Source organism: Podarcis erhardii, assembly GCF_964252035.2.
Source record: "Podarcis erhardii genome assembly, chromosome: 13".
Lineage (NCBI taxonomy): Eukaryota > Metazoa > Chordata > Lepidosauria > Squamata > Lacertidae > Podarcis > Podarcis erhardii.
The window spans coordinates 23,591,705-23,612,489 of NC_138502.1; the positions used below are offsets into that span (position 1 = coordinate 23,591,705).

General features: G+C 38.9%; 4 protein-coding genes across 5 annotated transcripts in view; 1 reads left to right on the forward strand and 3 right to left on the reverse strand.

Annotated features, from left to right (window-relative positions):
• Positions 1–20,785, reverse strand: part of LOC309327488 (olfactory receptor 14A16-like) — a 287,993-nt gene that overhangs the window by 251,740 nt on the left and 15,468 nt on the right. The gene's annotated exons all lie outside the window — the stretch shown is intronic.
• LOC309326994 (uncharacterized protein) lies at positions 582–8,576 on the reverse strand (the record flags this gene model as incomplete). The annotated part of the gene is made up of 3 exons (XM_081836026.1): positions 582–1,550; positions 6,267–6,331; positions 7,664–8,576. 3 exons carry the CDS (start codon positions 8,574–8,576, stop codon positions 582–584), a joined length of 1,947 nt encoding a protein of 648 aa, XP_081692152.1.
• On the reverse strand, positions 11,579–12,520 carry LOC309326995 (olfactory receptor 5V1-like; the record flags this gene model as incomplete). Its single annotated transcript, XM_081836027.1, has 1 exon — positions 11,579–12,520. The coding sequence occupies one exon, from the start codon at positions 12,518–12,520 to the stop codon at positions 11,579–11,581; it is 942 nt and encodes a 313-aa protein (XP_081692153.1).
• On the forward strand, positions 17,596–18,573 carry LOC309326996 (olfactory receptor 6B2-like; the record flags this gene model as incomplete). Its single annotated transcript, XM_081836028.1, has 1 exon — positions 17,596–18,573. One exon carries the CDS (start codon positions 17,596–17,598, stop codon positions 18,571–18,573), a length of 978 nt encoding a protein of 325 aa, XP_081692154.1.

The window sequence follows — 20,785 nt, forward strand, 5'->3', positions numbered from 1 at the left end:
GAAACAAAGACAGTTTTCAGTGCCAAAAGCTCATCACTGAAGGAGGGTGTTCGGGGCTGCAGTGGCACCTAACGTGTGTGTGTGGGGGGGAAGATACTCTTCACCGCCTTCCCCACAGGGGAGAATTTTAGTAAAATCTAAAACGTGGTCATACACACACTTTGTGTGTGTCAGAATTGGGTCTGTGAGTAAATGGATACCTAATATTTATTGAGAAAAGATGTCAACTGTATGACAGCAATAAACCAGAAAACCATTGTTACTGAGTGTGCTTCACACTTAGCTCTTCAATAACCATGTAAGGCACATGTAAAAAGCAGGTTCCTGTACAGCAAACAGTCTACAAAAAGAAATAATCAATAATCAAAGCACATGTAGATTTATAGTTAAAGCAAGAATCCCTCCCAAATGATCACTGATATACAGACAGTTCAAGTTGCATTGGGTTGGGATCTGGTTGGCTTCCTGCAATAATGCAGCCACGAGCTGCATTTGAATGAAATATTTACATCCGCTTAATCAGTAGTTATGTCTTCGGTGTTTACTTTTTTCCTTTTTTCTATGCTTCATTCTTCAGACATTCAGTTAGTTGGGTAGTGTGGAGAGAAGACCCTTGCAATTGTTTTCTTATATGCTTTCTGCACTTCTTTATTTCTTAGGGTATATATAATGGGATTTAAAACTGGAGTGACAACTGTGTACATAAGAGCACTCATTTGGTCACTCCGTGAAGTATATTTGGACTTGGGCATTAAGTAGGTGAAGAGGCCTGACCCAAAGAATAATGTCACCACCATGAGGTGTGAGGAGCAAGTGGAGAAGGCTTTCCGCCTTTGCTCAGCAGAAGGAAGCTTAAGGATGGTTGAAATTATACGGACGTAGGAGAGGATAATCAGTAGGAATGGACTCATGATAAAAGTGATGGTCACTGCCATGACAGCAATCTCATTTTTGTAGGTATCTGTGCATGCCGTTTTCACCACTGGTAGGATATCACAAAAGAAATGCTGGATGTGTTTAGAACCACAGAAGGGTAAGCTGAAGATCCATGCTGTTTGAGCAACTTGTACCAAGAAGCAAATCATCCAGGCTGCGGCTGCCAACTTTGTACAGACTTGGTGATTCATGATTACTGTGTAGTGCAATGGGTGGCATATGGCAACATAGCGGTCATATGCCATAGCTGCCAGGAGGCAACATTCTGTCAGCCCCAGGATGGTAAAGGCATACATCTGGGCTGCACATCTAGCTTTGGAAATGCTTTTATGCTTTGTTAACAGATGTGCCAACATCTGGGGCACCACACTAGTGGTGTAACCTATTTCTAAGAAAGATAGGTTTACTAAAAAGAAGTACATGGGAGTTTGAAGGGAATGGTTGAGTTTCACAAGCAGAATTATGAGCATGTTTCCAACTAAGGCAGTAATGTACATCAGCAGAAAAAACAAAAACAGCAAGATTTGCCATTCAGCAAGGTATGAAAACCCTACCAGGATGAACTCATTTAGACTGGTCTGGTTCTCAGCTAGCTCTTCCATAGAATGGATATCCTGTATGGAAGAGGAAAAGGTAGATATAGATTAATCAGATGATTACACTATTGATACTGGTCTGGCTTGCATGTCACACCAGGCAAAAATGTAATTTAGGATAAAGGAATTCTACAAATCCATAGTTAGTCTGGAGAAAGTTAGGGCATTAGAGTGGATTCAAATCTCATGGCATGGCATGGCAGCAAAGTGATCAAAGAAGAACAAAGTAGATTAAATTTTCTTCCTGGAAGCCCCCATTCTCATATGTTGATGCTAAATTATGGTTTGCTTAGCCTGGCATGCAGACCAAACCATTATCTTTCCCACTCCCTCATTTTCAATCTTTCTCAGAACTGTTTTGTTAATGAATGTAATTACCCCATGAACCTCATACACAAATACCTTTGAAATTGGATTAAGAATTGTCTAAATTATCACATGCTTGAATTCAAAACAGATTTTACAAAATGCTTAGGAATTTAAGAAGTGCCTGCTGAATCAGCCAAAAGAGCTATGTGGTTCATCCTTCTGTTCTTACACTGGCTTTCTATAAGAACCCCAAGAGGTTGTGAATACAATAGCACTCATAAATGGGCATTGTTCCCAAATTTTCCTAATTTATTCTCAGATTTTGGGATATATTACCTGAAGTAAAATGAATGGATTCAGAATTCTCTCTTGGGTCCTTTTATATTTTACAATTTTCTACTTTCTAGCACTATGTGTGCATAGTTTTATTTCACTTTTAGCTTTCTCATATATCCCCGCCCCAATCTTCCACATGTTGATAATGTACAGCTGTACATATTGTGAAAAAATTCCAGAAAAAGCACTTTCCTGGGTAGATTTTTTGGTGAAGCAAAAATAGTGGTTTGGCTTACAGCTCATTAAATACTAGCAAATTTATAACTGCATAAGTTTTTGTGGTCCACAGTGCATAGTTGAAGGTGTTGACTTGTATGCATTGCTAAAACAGTGTAAAGAAGTAAACTTGATCTAATTGTACATGCAGTTGGATTAAGATTCTTATAAGTGAGGGACCGCACTGCATTAAAACAACACAATTTTGTCATGTGATAATATGGTCAATGCAAACACATCATGAATAATGGTCCTGCTGGAAATCAAAACTAATCAGTTCATGTCAAATATAGTAGGTTTGCAGTTCTCAAATATATAACATGCCCTGATCTAATCATGTGAACTCTAACCCCGAATTAGGAACTGTCCTGAGATAACCCTGTGAGAGGAAAGGCAGTCTAGAAAACTGCTAAGTAAGAAAATATTTTGTAATTCAAAGCAAATCTGATTATGAATTAATTTTTACTTTCTGTGTTTATATGGCTCTTAGTGAATTTCCGGAATTATGAGGTGTTCCAATGACTTTTTATCCATTCTCTTATTTATTTTCTTTAGCTTTTTCAAAACTAAAATCTCTCTAAGCAGTTAGAAAGCTCAGATCCTGCCACACATATTCAAAATGGGGCCATAAATGTCACTGGAAATGACATAATGTGATTTTATAACAACATCTCCAGGGGCTCTGTGGAATTGAGAGGGGGGGGGGGAGAGAGGTCTATCCCTGTTTGATGTTTTGCAGACTACACCTTCTTTTTCATTGGAATTGTTTTACTGCATCCAACTTACTGAAGGTATTAATGACATTGCAAGCTCATTTGATGGAGTCAGTTTGCCAAACAGTAATCAAGAACAGTGGATAGATGCCAATTAATATGTTGCACTCTTTTCTTACTCCGGCTTTCAAAGCATCACAACATTCTCAACTGTCTTAAAAACATAATAAATGGGCATAGTCTGTGACAATTCCAGTGTGTCAACACTATTGTCATCTCTTGGACTAATGTGTAGATTTAAATTTGATTATTCATCAGCTCTCATGCTTTCCAAATGTCCCAAATGCAAGTCATCCACCTTGCAGGTAGAATAATTTAAAAAGAGAGACGTCAAGTGGCACCCATGAATCTGCTTTGAATCATTTGCATTTTATTCATTAATTATGTCTCTTTCCGTTTCCTTTCCTCATTTGTTTATTTCCCTCACCTTTACTTTTCTTGATTATGATTCTAAATGAATCAAAATAAATATACATATGATCCCATTGTTGGGAGTTTCCTATGAACTGGGTCTAGTTGTCAAGATTGCTGTCCTTAATACACAGACACAGACACACACACACACACACACACACACACACCAGAATGGCTGCCTACTGTTTTGTCAGTGACTGTCTTGTCAGCCTGACTTGGCACCTCCTCTCTCCCCCAGACATGCAGCACCATTTTAGACTGTTTCCCAATCCCCTCCGGCCACTGTGGAGGCTCACGGGTTTCCACCTGTCCTTCAAATAAGGCAATCCATGGCAGCCCTGGGGTGGCATGGCCATCTACTTATCCCGGCCAACCACTCAGCACAGCATCCCCTTGGCTGGGAACATCCTTAATACACATACACACACCTCAACACCAGAATTAAAACACAGGCAAGCGTATTCATGTTTCATCAGAATTTATGACCTTTGATTTAGATTTAACAATCATACCCCCCACACCCTTAAAAACTTACTTTGCAGAATGAGTGCTTGCTCTTTCTTGCTCCAAAACAGTGAAAAATGGAGTACCAAACATAGGTATTTTCATAGATGTGCTCTCACCCTCAATACAGCTCAGGATTGAAGGAAAGTGTTGGGAATACCCTGCCAATGAATTCATGGAAGCAACAAAATTCTATGTATTTAATCCACTAAAAAGAAGTGGTGTTATCTCTAAAGTTGCAAGGAACATCAAATTATTTACAAAAATCCTATGTTTCCAAAGCCATTTAAGATACAATTTTCCAATGGCTTTTTATATATTTAGCATTTCTAAATTCTTTTTGTATACTGCTTTTAGTCTCCCCCTTTTATAATCAGACCATGTGTATGATTTTTATGAAATAAATAATTTATCTTTGTGTGACTGTTCAACAGACACATTTTCAGAGGATGCATAAGAGTGGTAGCAAGTCCTGCTTCCGACCTACACATTTGCTAGACCATCAGCATGTTTTCTACCAGGTGTGCAGCATTAGCTTTGCTAAACTGGAGCATTGCTCCACCACCCACCCTAATATTTGCACATTTTATATGGATGTTTGAAGTGAAGTGACTAGGCACAAGCCAATGCTCACACCTAGGTGGAATTTTGACGTATTCACTGTATTTCTGCCATCCAATGCTTGAGGGAACCTAATTCCGCAGAGAAAGTGTTGGGAGCATTCCTCTGATAAAATCCATCAGGGATAGAATGATAATAAAACAGTGTTGTAGGGAAATTCAGGTCAAAAGACCTCTAGAGAGTTCAAAAAGTGCTACATGCAGAAATATATTTTCCCTTTTGGTATGGAGATGAAACAGGCAAATTCATTCATTAGTGCTTGGTAGGGAAGAATCTGTAAATTATGCTTGGTCTATTAAAATACAATGAATAGGCATTTGCTAAAGCTACCCTTTTAGGTAAATTCCCATCAGTATTTCTAGTGCAGGTAGACAAGCTTTCAACTCCCACAGTTCTCTTAGGAGACCTCTCTCCCACAGCCTTCCTTTCTATTCCCAAAAATGGGGATGGAAAACCTGACCATTGGCAATGCTGCCTTTGGTAAAACAAAACAGAGCAGAGTTTTCATCATCACAGAGTAAGCATTAATCAAATGTGAACATTATGGTTCTCAGGTGTGCAATGTTGCAACCACACACTGTCGTGGTGCACATCAGGGTGCATACCTCAACAACAGGTCTGGAGACAAAACTCATTTCTAGTAAGAGTACGGGGGCGGGGAGTCAGTAGCTAGAGTCAAGTGCAAAGACACAGCCTGGAATGTGAAATCTGTGGGCATTTAAACATTTTCTGGTCTTATAGAATGTGTATATATGTATGCATGCGTGTGTGTGTGTGTGTGTATCACCCCACCTTTATTTATGCCTCAGCTCAATGTAGCATATATGTTTCCTTATTTTATCCTCACAACCATATGTGAGGGAGTTTAGATTAAAGAGCAGTGATTGTCCCATGGCCACCCAGTGAGCTTCATGGCTGAACAAGGACTTGATCCTGAGTATCTTCAGTTCTATTCTGACATTGCAACTAATACATTACTGAAAGGATCTGTGAAACAGGAATGGAATACAATTTTGATTTGCTTCACATTTTAATTTGAATCTAAATAATTCATACTTCCTGAAACAGTATTTTAAACAAAATGCTCCTATCCTTTGAAATCTCTTTAAACTTCTCTGAATTTTGCCATGCAGTTCTCCAATAAATAATCTGTACACAAATGTGTATTCTGGGGGAAAGTATACCTAGAAATGCATTTCTTAGTGAAAATAATGCAGAAATTGCATTCTGTTGGGCAAGATTGCTTGTAATAATGTGTATATTAAGGTATTTCCTTTATTTTGTGTTTTATTAAAGCTTTTTTATCCCAACATTCTGGTACAAAAGGCACTTTGCATTTGAAGTCACAATGCCATTTTAAAAACACCTAGCAATATAAAAAGGAAGCAGCAATTGAAACAAAAAATAGAATCATTATGTGCTACATATAAAATAAAATCTGCAGGAATGAAATGGTATTTTAATAAACAATGAAAAGCCGTGAAGGGGCTTTTTTATGTTTCATAATATATCTGCAGCCATTAAGGTTTCCTCTCCTGGTTCCATTCAAGTGTGCTTTTACTGTAAGCTGAAAATTGTCATCCTCAACTCTGTTCATTTGAATGATTTGTGTATAGCACTCCATACCTGTACTCAGAGCAAATTCAGTATAGAATGTTAGGGATACAAATTAAAGAAGAACACTGCAAGTCATTAACAGACAAAGAGAAGTTTGACATGAAATACATTGCAGATATGGTATCAGGTGTAGGACAGTAGAGCATGGCTTGGCTAAAATGTCCCAAAGAGTCACGAAATCTTTCATGTTTGGATTTCATTGAAAAGCTCCATGCTATCTTGGAAGCCTTTAAGTCTTCATTCCACCAGTTAGGACAAATGGACATAATTCAATTCAATTTCTCTGGACAATCTTAATTTCCATGAGTAAATGCTTTCTCTTCCCCACCAATGTCTCAACTGCCAATTGCACTTCTGCATTCCGTAGGCTATAGATGATAGTGTTGAGAGCTGGTGCATTTTGTGAAGTATGCATATCAGAAATATGGCAAGCAGTTGGTGAAAGATGCTCATGGGAGTAGGGATGGTAGTCTCCTGTCCACATATCCTCTTTTCCAAATGGTGCCAATATCCCTCCCAAGACTGGGGATCCAAGATTAGAGCCATCCATGAAATGTCTAAAAGAACTCATAGCAATGAAGGTTTCCATGTTACGTCAATCCTTAGCATTGTGGTATTAGTTATTTAAAATACAGAATTACCATCTCTTTTATTCACCTTTCTGTTAACTTTGGAACAAAAGTGCTTGAAACATATTGGTTCCCAAAGTCATAATGATGGAAGTTAACCAGAGGAATATTTTGAAGATTTCACCTTTGAATGACTTCAGTTCTAAAAAAATTACCAAAATTTGCCTAAAGTTGGATTTTAAGGTACATATAAGGTTGTGCTCAAGAAATTATCAGTGAAGACAAAATATCTATCATCTATCTATATCTATCATCTATCTATCTATCTATCTATCTATCTATCTATCTATCTATCTATCTATCATCTATCATCATCTATCATCTATCGTCTATCATCTATCTAATCTAATCTATCTATCTACTTTGGATCATGCATACCACTATACTGAAATGATCACATACAAGTTAGTTGATCAAGGTTCCATATTTATTTGCAACTTTCACTACTGGCAGTTACAAAACAGTGCACCAATTTTTGGGGGGAAACTAAGGTTAGAGGACATCACATGCCTATTGCATTTTTTTGGGAATATTTAGCATCATATGGTAAAACAGAAATCACATGCCTCTCAGCTCATCACACACCATGTAACATTTTATTTTAAATAAAGTTCAGTTGTCTTGTTCCACGATTTATTAACAGTGTGTCTCAGTTAATCTCAGTTCTTGTTAAAGGTCCTAACTTTATAATGTTATCTAATTAATAACTTACTTATTGCTCTTTTCACTTCTTTGTTCCGTAGGCTATAAATGATAGGGTTAAGCGTTGGAGTTATGATATTGTAGAGAACCCCAACAAGCTGGTCCTTTTCCAGTGAGTAGCTGGAGGTAGGTCGAAAATATGTGAATATCCCAGAGCAGTAGAACAGAATCACAACCGTGACATGAGATACGCAGGTGGAAATGGCCTTGTGACGATGTCCTTTTTGCTGATTGTTGAAAACAGCATGAAGAATCAACGAGTAGGAGATCAGAGTAAAGAAAAAAGGGCTAAAACCTACAAATACACCCACTGTGAAAAGTGCCACTTCATTAATTGATGTGTCAGAGCATGAAATACTCAGCAATGGAGGAATGTCACAGTAAAAATGACTGATCACATTAGATCTGCAGAAAGACAGGCGGAATGTGAGTGCTGTATGGAGAGTAGCATTGAAGAAGCCACAAGCCCAGGATACTGCAGTCAGCTGGAGACAGGTCCATTTAGTCATGAATCTTGCATAGACCAATGGGTGACATATAGCAAAGTACCGATCCAAAGCCATAGAGGCAAGAAGAAATCCCTCAGCACCCGCCAATGAGATAAGAAAATACATTTGTGCTGCACAATCCAGTAAGGAAATGTGTGGAGATTGGACCCAAAGATCTATGAGCATTTTAGGGAGAGTCACGGAGATGTAACAGATATCTAGGAAGGAGAGATTGCCAAGAAAGAAATACATAGGTGTGTGGAGGGACTGATTTAATAGAGACACAGTGATGATGATTGAGTTGCCCAAGAAGCACATAATATACATTGTGAGGAAGAGGATGGTGAGCAAGGACTTCCCTCTTTTAATAGTTACAAATCCCAGAAGTACAAATTCTGTTATTGATGTTTGGTTGTTAAAGAAGGATGTGCCCATGGTGTCTTATCTGAATATTACAGTTAGGAGAGTGCTTTTTTTTAGAAATTTCAGTACTATTCCGCATTATCAGTGAAAGCTTTCCAGGCATAATGCAACTATATAGACTGTATCACCTTCATGGTTTTCCGTATGCAACAAATTCCACTGTGTGGTTGTACCTGAAAAGCAAATTGTTACACTCACTGTCCATGAGCAAATATCACACATATGAAGGTTAACAGGATTTGCTACCCCCTCCCCTTATATACTTAAGTCAGTTTGATCTTTTTAGGACTCAAACTCCTGCCCTCAGTTTCATATACCAACCATCATCAGTTCTTCTTTACATTTGTTAAGCTCAGTCTTAATGACCTTGCAGCTGAGCTTTCCATGCAACTTCTGGTTGCTGCCAAAACTGTGTTAACCACATATTGGAAAGCTCCTACATTACCACCCGTTGGAAGATAGCTTATTAAATTATTAAATAAATAAATGCATAAATGTTGGGATAGATAAGCTGTTTTTGTAGATTAAATTGCATTATTACCCGAGGAAAAAATAAACCAGTTCCTCCAGTTTCAGGATGTGTGTTTTCGTATGGGAGAATCAAACCATTTTATAACACACTAGAATTTACACTAAAAATTTGTCCCATTACATATAATTTGTTTGTGTAAATATGATAATAGAGTAGGAAAATATTGACCAGTCCAGCCCATACCATGGCTTCCTGTCAGGAAGTGTGCATTCTGTGATATGCAGACCACAGGCACCGTCTCAAGTGAAGATCTCGGGAGTTTCAAAAGAATTTATATTTTGATGCCTCTGACCATATCATGGACACTTCCACAAAGAAAAAAATAACAAGAGGTTTGAAGAGAGGGCACACTATTTGTGAGCTCTTAGAAATAACATGTAACAACTATCCCTATCATTCCTCCCTATGCAACATACTTCTTTCATTTTCTATTAATACGAAGCACAAACACTCAGTTCTTGTTCTTGTATGCTCCAAAGAGCAAATGGTTCCCTTAGATTCAGAGGATGTCAAACATACCCAACTTACACAAAAACGCTCTCTGGCCACCAAAGAAGTACTATTTCTTATTTTAAAGCAGCACACTGTGATGTAGCAAAGAAGCATGTTTTTATTTATATTCTTGTTTAAGGGAAGCTCATGGGAATGCCCCACTAATGAATCCATGGAGGTTTAGAACTATGGCAAAATATGTTGTAAGTCTGTGGATGAAAGCAAACTACACAAGCTTTGAGAAATGACAGCAAATCGTAACTACTTTCAAAAGTGTTGCCACCACTTTTAACCATTTGAAACAGAAGTCAGGATGCCTTTCATTGCAGGCCAAGCTGATATTGTAATACACATTCTACTGTACTAATACATTCCCGAAAATCAGGGATATCCATTCCACCCTTTCCCAGTTAACAACCTAGAAATACTGTACATGTAGCTACTTGATAAGCTGGTCATATCTATGTTTTGCAAGGTGAGAAAGAGAAATTTACTATACTTATTAATATACTATACTATATTGATGCAGCTGGGAATGGCAAAATGATTATCATCTCTTGGCAAGACGAAGTGGTTGTCTCATTTACCAATGTTCCAATCAGGTTTCTTCCTCCAAGTCATGGACAGAGGAGCAGGGATATATGTGCTTCCAGTGTCCCAACACCCCTGTGCCATAAACCCGGAATGATCGGGGTTCCTGTTCAGACATGAGATGTTTTGCCACTAAAGGAGCAATCATACGGCATGTTCCACCAAGATGAGCAGCTTAGGATGCAGTGGATCTCTGACTCAGCTGGGCTAAGTAGGCACTTCATCTCCAACCCTGGCTCAGCTGATGCTATGCCAGTGTAACTGAAGCTGTCTGAGTCAAGGCAAGTGTAAGTCTCAAAAAGGGGCATTAGGAGGTGTGTGGAAGAGGCAGGACTAGAAAGGGTGGGCGGACTTAGGCTGGATTCTAAACCCATTCAGCTCAATTTTATGACTTGGCAACCTGGCATAAAACACAATTTTAAAGGCTTGTTTTCTCTCTGCCAGGCTTACACAGAGCAGCAACCCCCCTGCTGAATTTGGTGTAACTTTAAACCAGCTTAACTTTTATACTGGCTTGCTTCACTCCACCTTCTTGTGCATAGGATTGCCCCTGTGGATGAGGGTAGAGTTAGAGTGTTAGTGGAGTGAGGCTAGCTGTCTCTGTGTGTAAAGATTGTGTGGAGACAAATGTCTGAGCAGGATTTAAATGGCCATATGCATGTTGCAATAAATTACCACTTGGAAAGTGGTTGCCTGTTCAAACTTATAATATTTGCCTGTTCAAATAATAATAATAATAATAATAATAATAATAATAATAATAATAAATTACTTATACCCCACCCATCTGGCCAGGTGTCCCCAGCCACTCTTGGCAGCTCCCAATATAATATTAAAAACATGATAAAACATCAAACATTGAAAACTTCCCTAAACAGGGCTACCTTCAGATGTCTTCTAAAAGTCATGGTGAATAGCTTTACAGTGAAGGATTTACATTCATCTTTATCTTTTCTTTTGCTCAATAACCTTGGCTGAGAGTCTCTACACCAAAAATTTATTGAGTTTTTAAAAGCAATGCAGTTCATGTATATAATGAATGCTGATATCTTAATCTTCATTGCTTAGAAATCCAGACAGATATATTTCTTGGTAAATGTACATATCACAAAGCATTAAAAGATGAGCATGTATTAAAAGATACACATGCAGCTTACTTCTGAGTACACATACATGGAAGTGCTCTGCAAGTTTTGTTAGTAGTTCTGATATTGTAAATTGCTCTGAGTTGCTTTTGCAAAAAAAGTGACCATAAGCTTAAATGATGATGATAGCTACTAAATGTGGCCATACAGTATCTAAGTAGGCATTATAAGTGGTGCATTATAAAATTTATACATTGTTCACTGTTTGTTCCTCTGTTAAAGCTCAGCTCAGTTTTTTCCAGAGGAGTAACTTATCAATTCAGTCCTTCCTGTTTTCTACAGAGAACTTTTTTAAGGGCCTCTTTCACCTCCTTGTTCCTGAGGCTATATATGATGGGATTCAAGAGTGGAGTGACCAGGCAGTAGAAGACAGCTACCAACTGGTCCATATTGAAGGAGAGGTTTCGGGTGGGCCTGACATAAATGAACATCATTGTTCCATAATAGATACCAACCACTGTCAAATGGGAAGCAAAGGTGGAGAAGGCCTTTTTCCGTCCATCGGAAGAACGAATGCCCAGAACAGTGATCAAGATGGCGGCATAAGAAGCCACAGTTATTGTGAATGACCCAACAAGGAGAAAGGAGCAGATGAAGAAACTCAGCATCTCGTTGAGCTGGGTCCTGTTGCAAACCAGCCTCAGCAATGGCAAAATGTCACAGAAGAAATGGTCCACTATATTGCTCCCACAATAGTTGAGCTGAGATATGAGAATTGTTGGGATCAATGGCAGAACCAAGCCTGTGACCCAAGACCAAGTAGCAAGCTGATGATAGACAACACTATTCATAATGGTGTTGTATCTTAAAGGAGAACGTACAGCCACATATCTATCATATGCCATGGCAGCCAAAAGGAGGCACTCAATGCCGCCAAGAGCATGGAAAAAATATATTTGGGTAAGGCAGTTCTTGAAGGATACAACATTCTTTTTTCTAATGAGATCAACCAATATTGTTGGGGCTGTGACTGAGGTAAAACAGATCTCCAGCAAGGAAAAATTGCCCAGGAAGAAGTACATGGGGGTGTTAAGAGAATTTTCATACCTGGTGATGAATACTATAACCATGTTTCCTATCACTGTTAGTGTGTACATAATTAGTACTAGCGTAAATATTGGAAATCTGCTTTTTTCCAGGTTGGGAAATCCTGTGATAAGAAATTCACTCACTGTTGTATGGTTTGAGAGATCCATATTATGATTGATTGTTCTTTTGTGGAAACAAAAAAACAAAACAAAAAAAGAACAGTTGTTTGCCCTAAAGTGAAAGCATTCTGTGTACTTCTTATGATATATCAGTTGAAGAGGTTTAACCTAGAAACGGCTTCAGATGATTTTTTTCAAGGACAGAACGTCAGTCAAAGTGAAGAAATCTATGACAAGGAAAAGAAAAAGAATCTATCAGAAATCTATGAGAAATCTATGAAATCTATGAAAAAGAAAAGAATTCTATGATCACTAACCTTCACAGCAGTCAAAGGAAATAACATTGCCAGTGTGCTTAAGAAATGTTGTAGTCTTGAGTGGTGGAAGGGGGGAAGGAGTTTCTTTGCATTTATATCTATTGATAATGACCGCTCCCCACTTAAAACGGGGGGCGCCTTTTGCGTGGACGCGTGCAGCCCTGGATCTGGAGTGGCCCCATCAGCATTTATATCTATTGATAATATAAGGTCATTATTTGGAGAGTGGACTTGGGGACTTGAAAATGCCACTAAACGTACAGTGTGCATTACTCTGCTCATGTAGAGTAATGCATGCTATCACTGTACCTCTTCTATTGATTCCAGTGGAACTTGTTAATTGCACACAATTGCTGCCTAGTGCTGTTACTCTATGAATGCTTGGTTAAGAGGAAATCATACTAAATTGAGCACCACACTCCAGATGAGCCATCCAGACCATGAGGATTTGTCATATGTGGGATTATGAACCTATGCTTCCAATCAGAGACCAGAAAAGATAAAAGATAAAACAGTAAAATCAAGGGTGGGGGGGCACAGCCACACTTTAAAACATACAAATGTTAAAATACTAAAACAGATTAAAATTACCTCAGCTTTCTAAATACCTGGGCAGGCTCGTCTAAAGAATAATGGTTTTTTGCAAGTGCTAAAAAATGTGTGTGCTTGCATTTGAAGTGGGAGCCAATATTTAGACAGCTCACCTATAAATTTAAACCAACCTGACCTGATTTCTGCCTGAAGAATAATCCAGTGGTTTCACACATACCCCACACTTCTCAGCTGAACTTTTCTCCCAGTATTAAGAATAACAAATATAATCCTTCTGGAGTTATACATTCCTCTCAACTCTCAACATTCCTCCTCATAACAGTTTATGTGCTATTACATATATAATCTCCATTTTTTCTTTGAAAAATTTACTAAGTTTATGAAAGAACAAAAAAGCATTTCTTTCTCACATATCCTGGCAATGTGACATTTTTGTCAGTAGAATTAAAATCAATAAATTATATACACATTGAACTACTTCATTAAAGAAAAACCCTGCTTTTGAAACGTTTTGTCCATTTTCATCCTGCAATGTGGCTATACTCACAAATGATGCAGATCATGCATTTGAAAATAGTTGGTCCCATCATGACTACCATGAGGACTGGCCAGGTGTTGGGACAAGACGATGTGAAAAGAAGACCTAAAGATAAATTATATTATCTTTTCATGGGGAGATTTGCATGTGTACTTTATACATTGAACCTATTTCATCAGCATACCTGTATTCAAACTCATGGGGACCTGATCTCCAAGGGATCAAACCCTAGAGCTTAAAGTTAGACAGCCTTATCAGTGAGACTCTGCAAACTGTGCTGATGAAGGTGGTGGAAAATATTTCACCATCTTTAATTGATCTGAGAAACCCCCCAGCAGCTAAATGAGAATGTTGGAGTGTGATTAATGAGAAGAGGACAGACCACTATTTAATAGGAATTGATTCAAGCTACGTGCTAGGATGTGTTCCTTGATGTTAGGAAGTGCTATAGCCTATTAACAATGCACTGCAGAACATCATGAACTGCCACAATCATGTGTATGATATAAAATACAAGAAAAGTGAAACTCATTTTTATGCATATACACTCATTTTTAATTCCCCTCCTTTTAAATGTCATGGGAAAGGTTATGCAAATAAGGTGCATGTACATACAAAGGCGGACAAACTTCGTAATATTTCTCTCTTTCCCAGAGTTTAGCCTACTAATGAACTAATCCCAGAGTAGAGCCTCCGTGGAACGCAAATTCCACAGAGAATTGAGATACATAATGAAACCTGTTATATTTACCATAGCCCTTTTTGCCTCATAGAATGATTCAGTAATTCTTTGCAACAATCCTCTGAAAAATTATCTTCAATTATCCATATTCATTAAGCAAGAACTAGCCTTAGACTACAGAGATATCTGATTGCCTTCCAGAAATGATCAACACTTTGTTGCCTCTTTAACAATACTTTCTATTCGAACCGCCGACCTTCTGATCAGCAAGTCCTAGGCTCTGTGGTTTAACCCACAGCACCACCCGCATCTTCCTTTAAATGCTTTGACTCAATTCATTGAAGTCCTTGTGTCAAAGATGGATGGTCAACTATGTAGTTGATGTAACACATGAAAAAGTGCCATAGTACTGATTTCATGCAGATCTATTTCTGTGATTTCTCACCACCAGCTCTTTTTATCTACTTACATAGGTGTAAACCCAACTGAACTTAATGTGACTTACTTCTGAGCATGCATGTATAGGATCACACCATAAGACAGAAAATATTGCACATGTGGAGTCTGTCTGCAGGGAGGTGGACAAATTGCAGTGCCTACTAATTAACTAGTCCCAGGGTAGGTCCTCTGTGTAATAAAACGTCCAGAGAGAATTGAGGTGCATGATGAAAAATGTTATATTTACTATGTCCTTTTTTCATTTAGTGGAGATAGTTCTTCATGACTTTCTCTTAAACATCGTCTCCAATTATCTATATTCATAAAGGAAGAACTGCTCTGAGTCTCCTGAGCTATCTGACTGCCTTCCAGATATGATCAGCATAGTCTCATCTCCTTAGCAGCACCTTCCACTTCAGCTCTTAAAGAAAGGAAACAGTGAGGTTTCAGCCTTCTTCAAATTCAAAAAGGTAAGTTGCAAATTAATAAAGTAGCTCCTAAAATGCTGCTACTGTAGTTGTGTCCCTGAATCATTGGCCATCACTTCTAAGTGGAATTTGTAACTTCCAAAGGGAACTTCAACAGTAGAGCTAAATTGAAAAAAATCAGAAATGGTCATTTAATGAGCATGGGTAATTAATCCATGAGAATATCCTAACACCTATTGAAATAAACGGAAAACCCTGAACATAATAAGCAGTGAACCAAATGGAAAGTATACATTAGGATACTGTAATAAACAAATCTGTGAGACATAAAACCTTGTGCTCAAATCCTGTCTCAATCTTGAACATCCTGCAAAGTTTCTGGGAAGCATTCAGGTTCACTTCCCATCTGGAATTTCAGAGTACTTACAACATTGTAAATTCCACCTTGAAGAAACAGGCAACAAAACTTTGTAAACAGTAAAGCATCAGCAATTATATTGTTCCATCCTGCCTAAATTCCTCTACTATCGTTCCAATAGCAAAAAAATCTAACCCGGAAGATCTGAATGACTTTCATCCAGTAGCACTCACACCTATAATCATGAAGTGCTTTGAAAAGCTGGCACGAAATTATGTCATTGCCTGCCTACCAGAGGGACTGGACACATTCCAATTTGCTTATAAAACGAAAAGATCAACAGAGGATGCTGTGGTGATTGCCCTCCATGCCGTTCTTGCACATTTGGAGCAGCGGGGGGGGGGGGTGGTATGCCAGACTGCTTTTTTTAGATTTCAGCTTGGCATTTAATACCATTCTACCACAACGTCTGATGTCTAAACTGGAAGATCTGGGGCTTCCGTTATCACTTTGTGGGTGGATATTGGACTTTCTGTCAGACCACCCCCAGAGGGTTCGGTTGGGCCCTTATACCTCTAATACGCTTAAGACTAACACAGGAACACTACAGGGATGCGTACTTAGTCCGCTCCTTTATATTCTCTACACGTACGATTGTGTCTCTGCTCACCCTAGTAATAGGGTTGTCAAATCTGGAGATGACACAACCGTGATTGGGCTCATCTCTGAAAGGGAGGGTGAAACGGACTATAGAGATGAGGTGGAGTGGCTGACAGAGTGGTGCAGAGCTAACAACTTGCTCATAAATACAAGGAAGACAAAGGAGCTTGTGGTGGACTTCAGGAGACAGAAGAGCAATGTCCAGCCACTTTTGATTGATGGGGTCTGTGTGGAGAGGGTAACAACGTTCAGATTTTGGGGTATTGAATTACAAGAGGATCTGTCCTGGAGTGTCAACACAAGGGGGCTTGTGAAGAAGGCGCAGCAGAGACTGTACTTTTTGAGAATCCTAAGGAAAAACTATCTTCCGCAGAAACTGCTGCTTGCCTTCTATCACTGTGCCATTGAGAGCGTGCTCACTTATGGCTTATGTGTGTGGTACGGAAGCTGTACTACCCAGGACAGGATGGGGTTGTGCAGAGTTGTTAAGGCAGCAGAGAGCATTGTTGGCTGCCAACTCTCCACCTTAGAGCAGATTTATGCCACAAGGTGCCATAGGAAGGCACTGGACATAGTAAAAGATCCATCGCATCCTGGTCACTGTCTCTTCGAGCTCCTGCCGTCGGGACGGAGATACAGGACGATGAAGACAAGAATGAGCCGTCTCAAGAACAGCTTCTTCTCCAGAGCGATCTCGGCCCTGAATGGGAAACCTGGACTTTGAAAGTCATCTAATCTTCCTTGCTGTATTATACTGTATTGTTTTAATTAGTGTTTTTATAGTTGTTCTGATTTTGAGTGGAGTGCCCTACCTGGGTGGATGGAGCAGCCAAATAATTTTGTTGTCCCTGAGAGGGGGCAATGACAATAAAGATATTAGTAGTAGTAGTAGTAGTAGTAGTAGTAGTAGTATAAGTATTAATATCCACATTTTTAATTATACCCAGTGACTGTTAGTATCACTTTCTCTGTCTCCCTTTTTCTCTTCTCTTCAGATAACATCATAGAAATGTGCTTAGATGCACATCAGGTGTGGTTAGCATCAAAAATTCTCTAACTTTTTTCACAATGATCATTATTCTATGTCAGATGATTATTTGATATATGTATCTTTTTGTTTCCTGCTTGATAGATCCACAAGTACATCAGCATGTTGATTGGCAATCAAACTGCAGTAACCCATTTTATCATCTTGGGCTTCCCAAGTCTGAAGAATCTTCAGCTTCTCCTCTTCTTTGTGGGGCTGGTTGTCTACATCTTGACCTTGTGTGGACACCTCATCATTATCACCATAGTACGTATTGACCAACATCTCCAAACACCCATGTACTTTTTCCTCAGCAATTTTTCCTTCCTGGAGATATGGTACACCTCCAACATTGTTCCAAAGATGCTAGAAGTATTCCTAGATAAGAACAAATCCATTACATATGCAGGCTGCATTACTCAACTCTACTTTCTTATTACACTTGGTACTGCAGAATGTTTCATTCTGGCTATCATGGCATTTGATCGCTATTTAGCCATATGCAATCCTCTTCGATATCCTACACTCATGAATGACAAAGTTTGCCTTAAGCTAGCTGTAAGCTCTTGGATTGGTGCCTTCATAGTTAACATCCCTCCATTAGTTGCGCTTTGCAGGCTGCCATTTTGTGGCCCAAATGAGATCAATCACTTCTTTTGTGATGCACCACCTTTACTGAAACTCTCTTGCACAAGCCCACATGAAGCAGAACTGTCCAATTTCATAGTGGCCACAAGCGTCATTGTTAGCTCCTTCCTCCTCATTCTGATATCGTACATCCTCATCCTCATCGCTGTTCTGAAAATCCCTTCATCGACAGGCCGCCAAAAAGCCTTCTCAACTTGTGGTTCCCATTTAGTTGTAGTGACCATTTTCTATGGCACTCTAATGTTCATGTATGTCCGCCCAACATCAAATTTCTCTATTGATTCAGTGAATTTCAACAAAATTGTGTCCATGTTCTATACTGTGGTTACTCCCATGCTTAACCCAATTATATACTGCCTGAGAAACAAAGAGGTCAAAGATGCTCTCCGGAAAGCAATCAGTGGGAAGCGTGTGCTCCAAACAAGTAGGATTTTTAGTGGCATAGTTAAGTAGATGATAATAGTATACATACCTCAATTGAGTGAGCACAGTTAATTACCTTGTATAACTGTATCCTTACAAATTCAGTAGTTATTTCCCTCTCATGTTTAAGAACATCTATGATATTGCATCCAAATTTTATCCACGTCTTCTGAAAAACTTTTTTTAAAGACTGAACTTTCTGTACACATCACATTCCATAGGAGTTGCACTGAAAATGCACTAAACGTATTTTACAACATTGTGTGTTTTTGTGTTGTTGTTTTCACTGATCCTCCACCACTGCAACTCAGGCAGAAATTGCATCCAAATGGCACCCTTTTGTCATTTAAAGCAAACAAGTAGACAGGGCATCACCTCCAGTGATTCCTCCTTTTGGAAGTATTAGAAGCATTGGCATCCAAGCACTGGCGAAGGCTGGTGATAACTAAGTACTTTTGGAGTGACAGGTAAGTTCAGGGAAGGAAGAAGGCTGGCAACAAGCACATCAGTAGCAACATGTGCTCCTTTGTTTTGCTACTGAGCAAAGACAGTTAGCTGGTTGTGGCAAAAAATGTCTGATTGCAGGCAGGGAGACAGGGTTCCTCAGCAAGACAGTGTTTAGAGCAGTGCAGATAGCTAAACATTTCATCTATATGCAACTCTCACACATGGCAATGAGACAAGGAGTGAGTGTGAGAATACATGGAGGAACTGGGACACTATAAGTAGAGTGAAGGTCAATGGAACAAATGTGGAGTATGAAGAAGTGGGTTGTGATGGACAAGGGCATGCAGTGTAAGGAAAGTCTTGATGAGCCAGGTTTCTTTAAAGTTTACAAGGGCAGTTTGCAAAGGGATGTTATGCCCCTGCCTGGTGGTTTTGTGGGTAATTTGTTGTATTCTTTGTTATAGACATAGAGAAAGTGGTAAGACTAGTACTGCTGTATGTAGCCACATGCTGGGAACATTGAATGGGTTTAAAATAATGTAAATATACAAAATAGTGCTTAATGCATAGTATTGTGGACAAAGACCCAAATCTCCAAGCCGTATGAAATTCTAGGGGTTCCAGGCACCCACCCAGGGTCCTTATTTCATTTGGAATGGAGACAGTGGAGACCACGGTGGTTTATTTACACCTATATACAACCTGAGCCTATGATGGGGGAGGGGGCTCACAGCATTAACATCCCATGAGGTTCTTGATTCTCCCATAGCCACAGCCTTGGATTCCAACAGAAATCAGGTATAGCTTTGCCTCCCAGCTACCCAGCCTGCCAGTGTCCAGTTTCTAGCTCACAAAACTCCACTCTAGGGCTCAAGACTACAGCCTGCCCCACCCATAAAAAAGTCATAACAGTGTATAAAATGATGTCTGTTTTTAAGAATGCTCCCTGCCTCAGAGCACTAGCCTCCATAGTCCTTTAGGTATTGCATCCTTCTCATTACAGGTTTCAGAACTTTTTTCTCTTGCTGTTGTTGACTACATGTACATTTTGGATGAAGAAGAAAATGTAGCATGGTTTTTGTGTTTGTGATACAAATGCATTTTGTTTTTTTAAAAAAATCTGTTTTTTTTTTCTGAAGCAAGCATTGGAAATGCATATATTTAGATACAACCAGTTTGTATGGACCAAAGACTGAAGATCATTAAACCCAATATGGTCCTACATTTATATGCTGTAGTAGTTTTCTCACAAGACTTTCTATGGGCAAGCAATATGGTATTAACTTATTGATTTTTTTGGAAAATTAACACTTTAGCATTTATCAAAGAGAAAAACATCAATTTTGTTCAATGTCTAAATCCTTAGCTGAGAGGCAGACATATTGCTTGCAGTCTGTAAAAACACTAATCTTTGGCTGTGACATTCTAAAAACCCATTCAAGTAAACTCAATGCTTTTACTTGTGAAATCAGTGAAGAACTTTTAAGACAGTGATGCGGCCCTCCTAATTTCTTAGCAGACATCACTGGGAGTGAAAGAACCTAACGTAGATCCTACTGCTCAGTATGTTGTTATTGATTCTCTAGGCCTGATTTGAAGCTCTAGATTTATAACTGGAAAATACACAAATGGCTGAACTCATCTCTTTATTCCCCTTGGAAAATGTGACCCCCTGAAATGTTTCTTCAACATGTTTGTTTCCACACCATGTTCTTTGATCCTTTATTGTCTTAATGACCCATTAGCCCAGGCTATCACCTCATGGGAAATTTAATTAGCTTTTTACACATGCTGA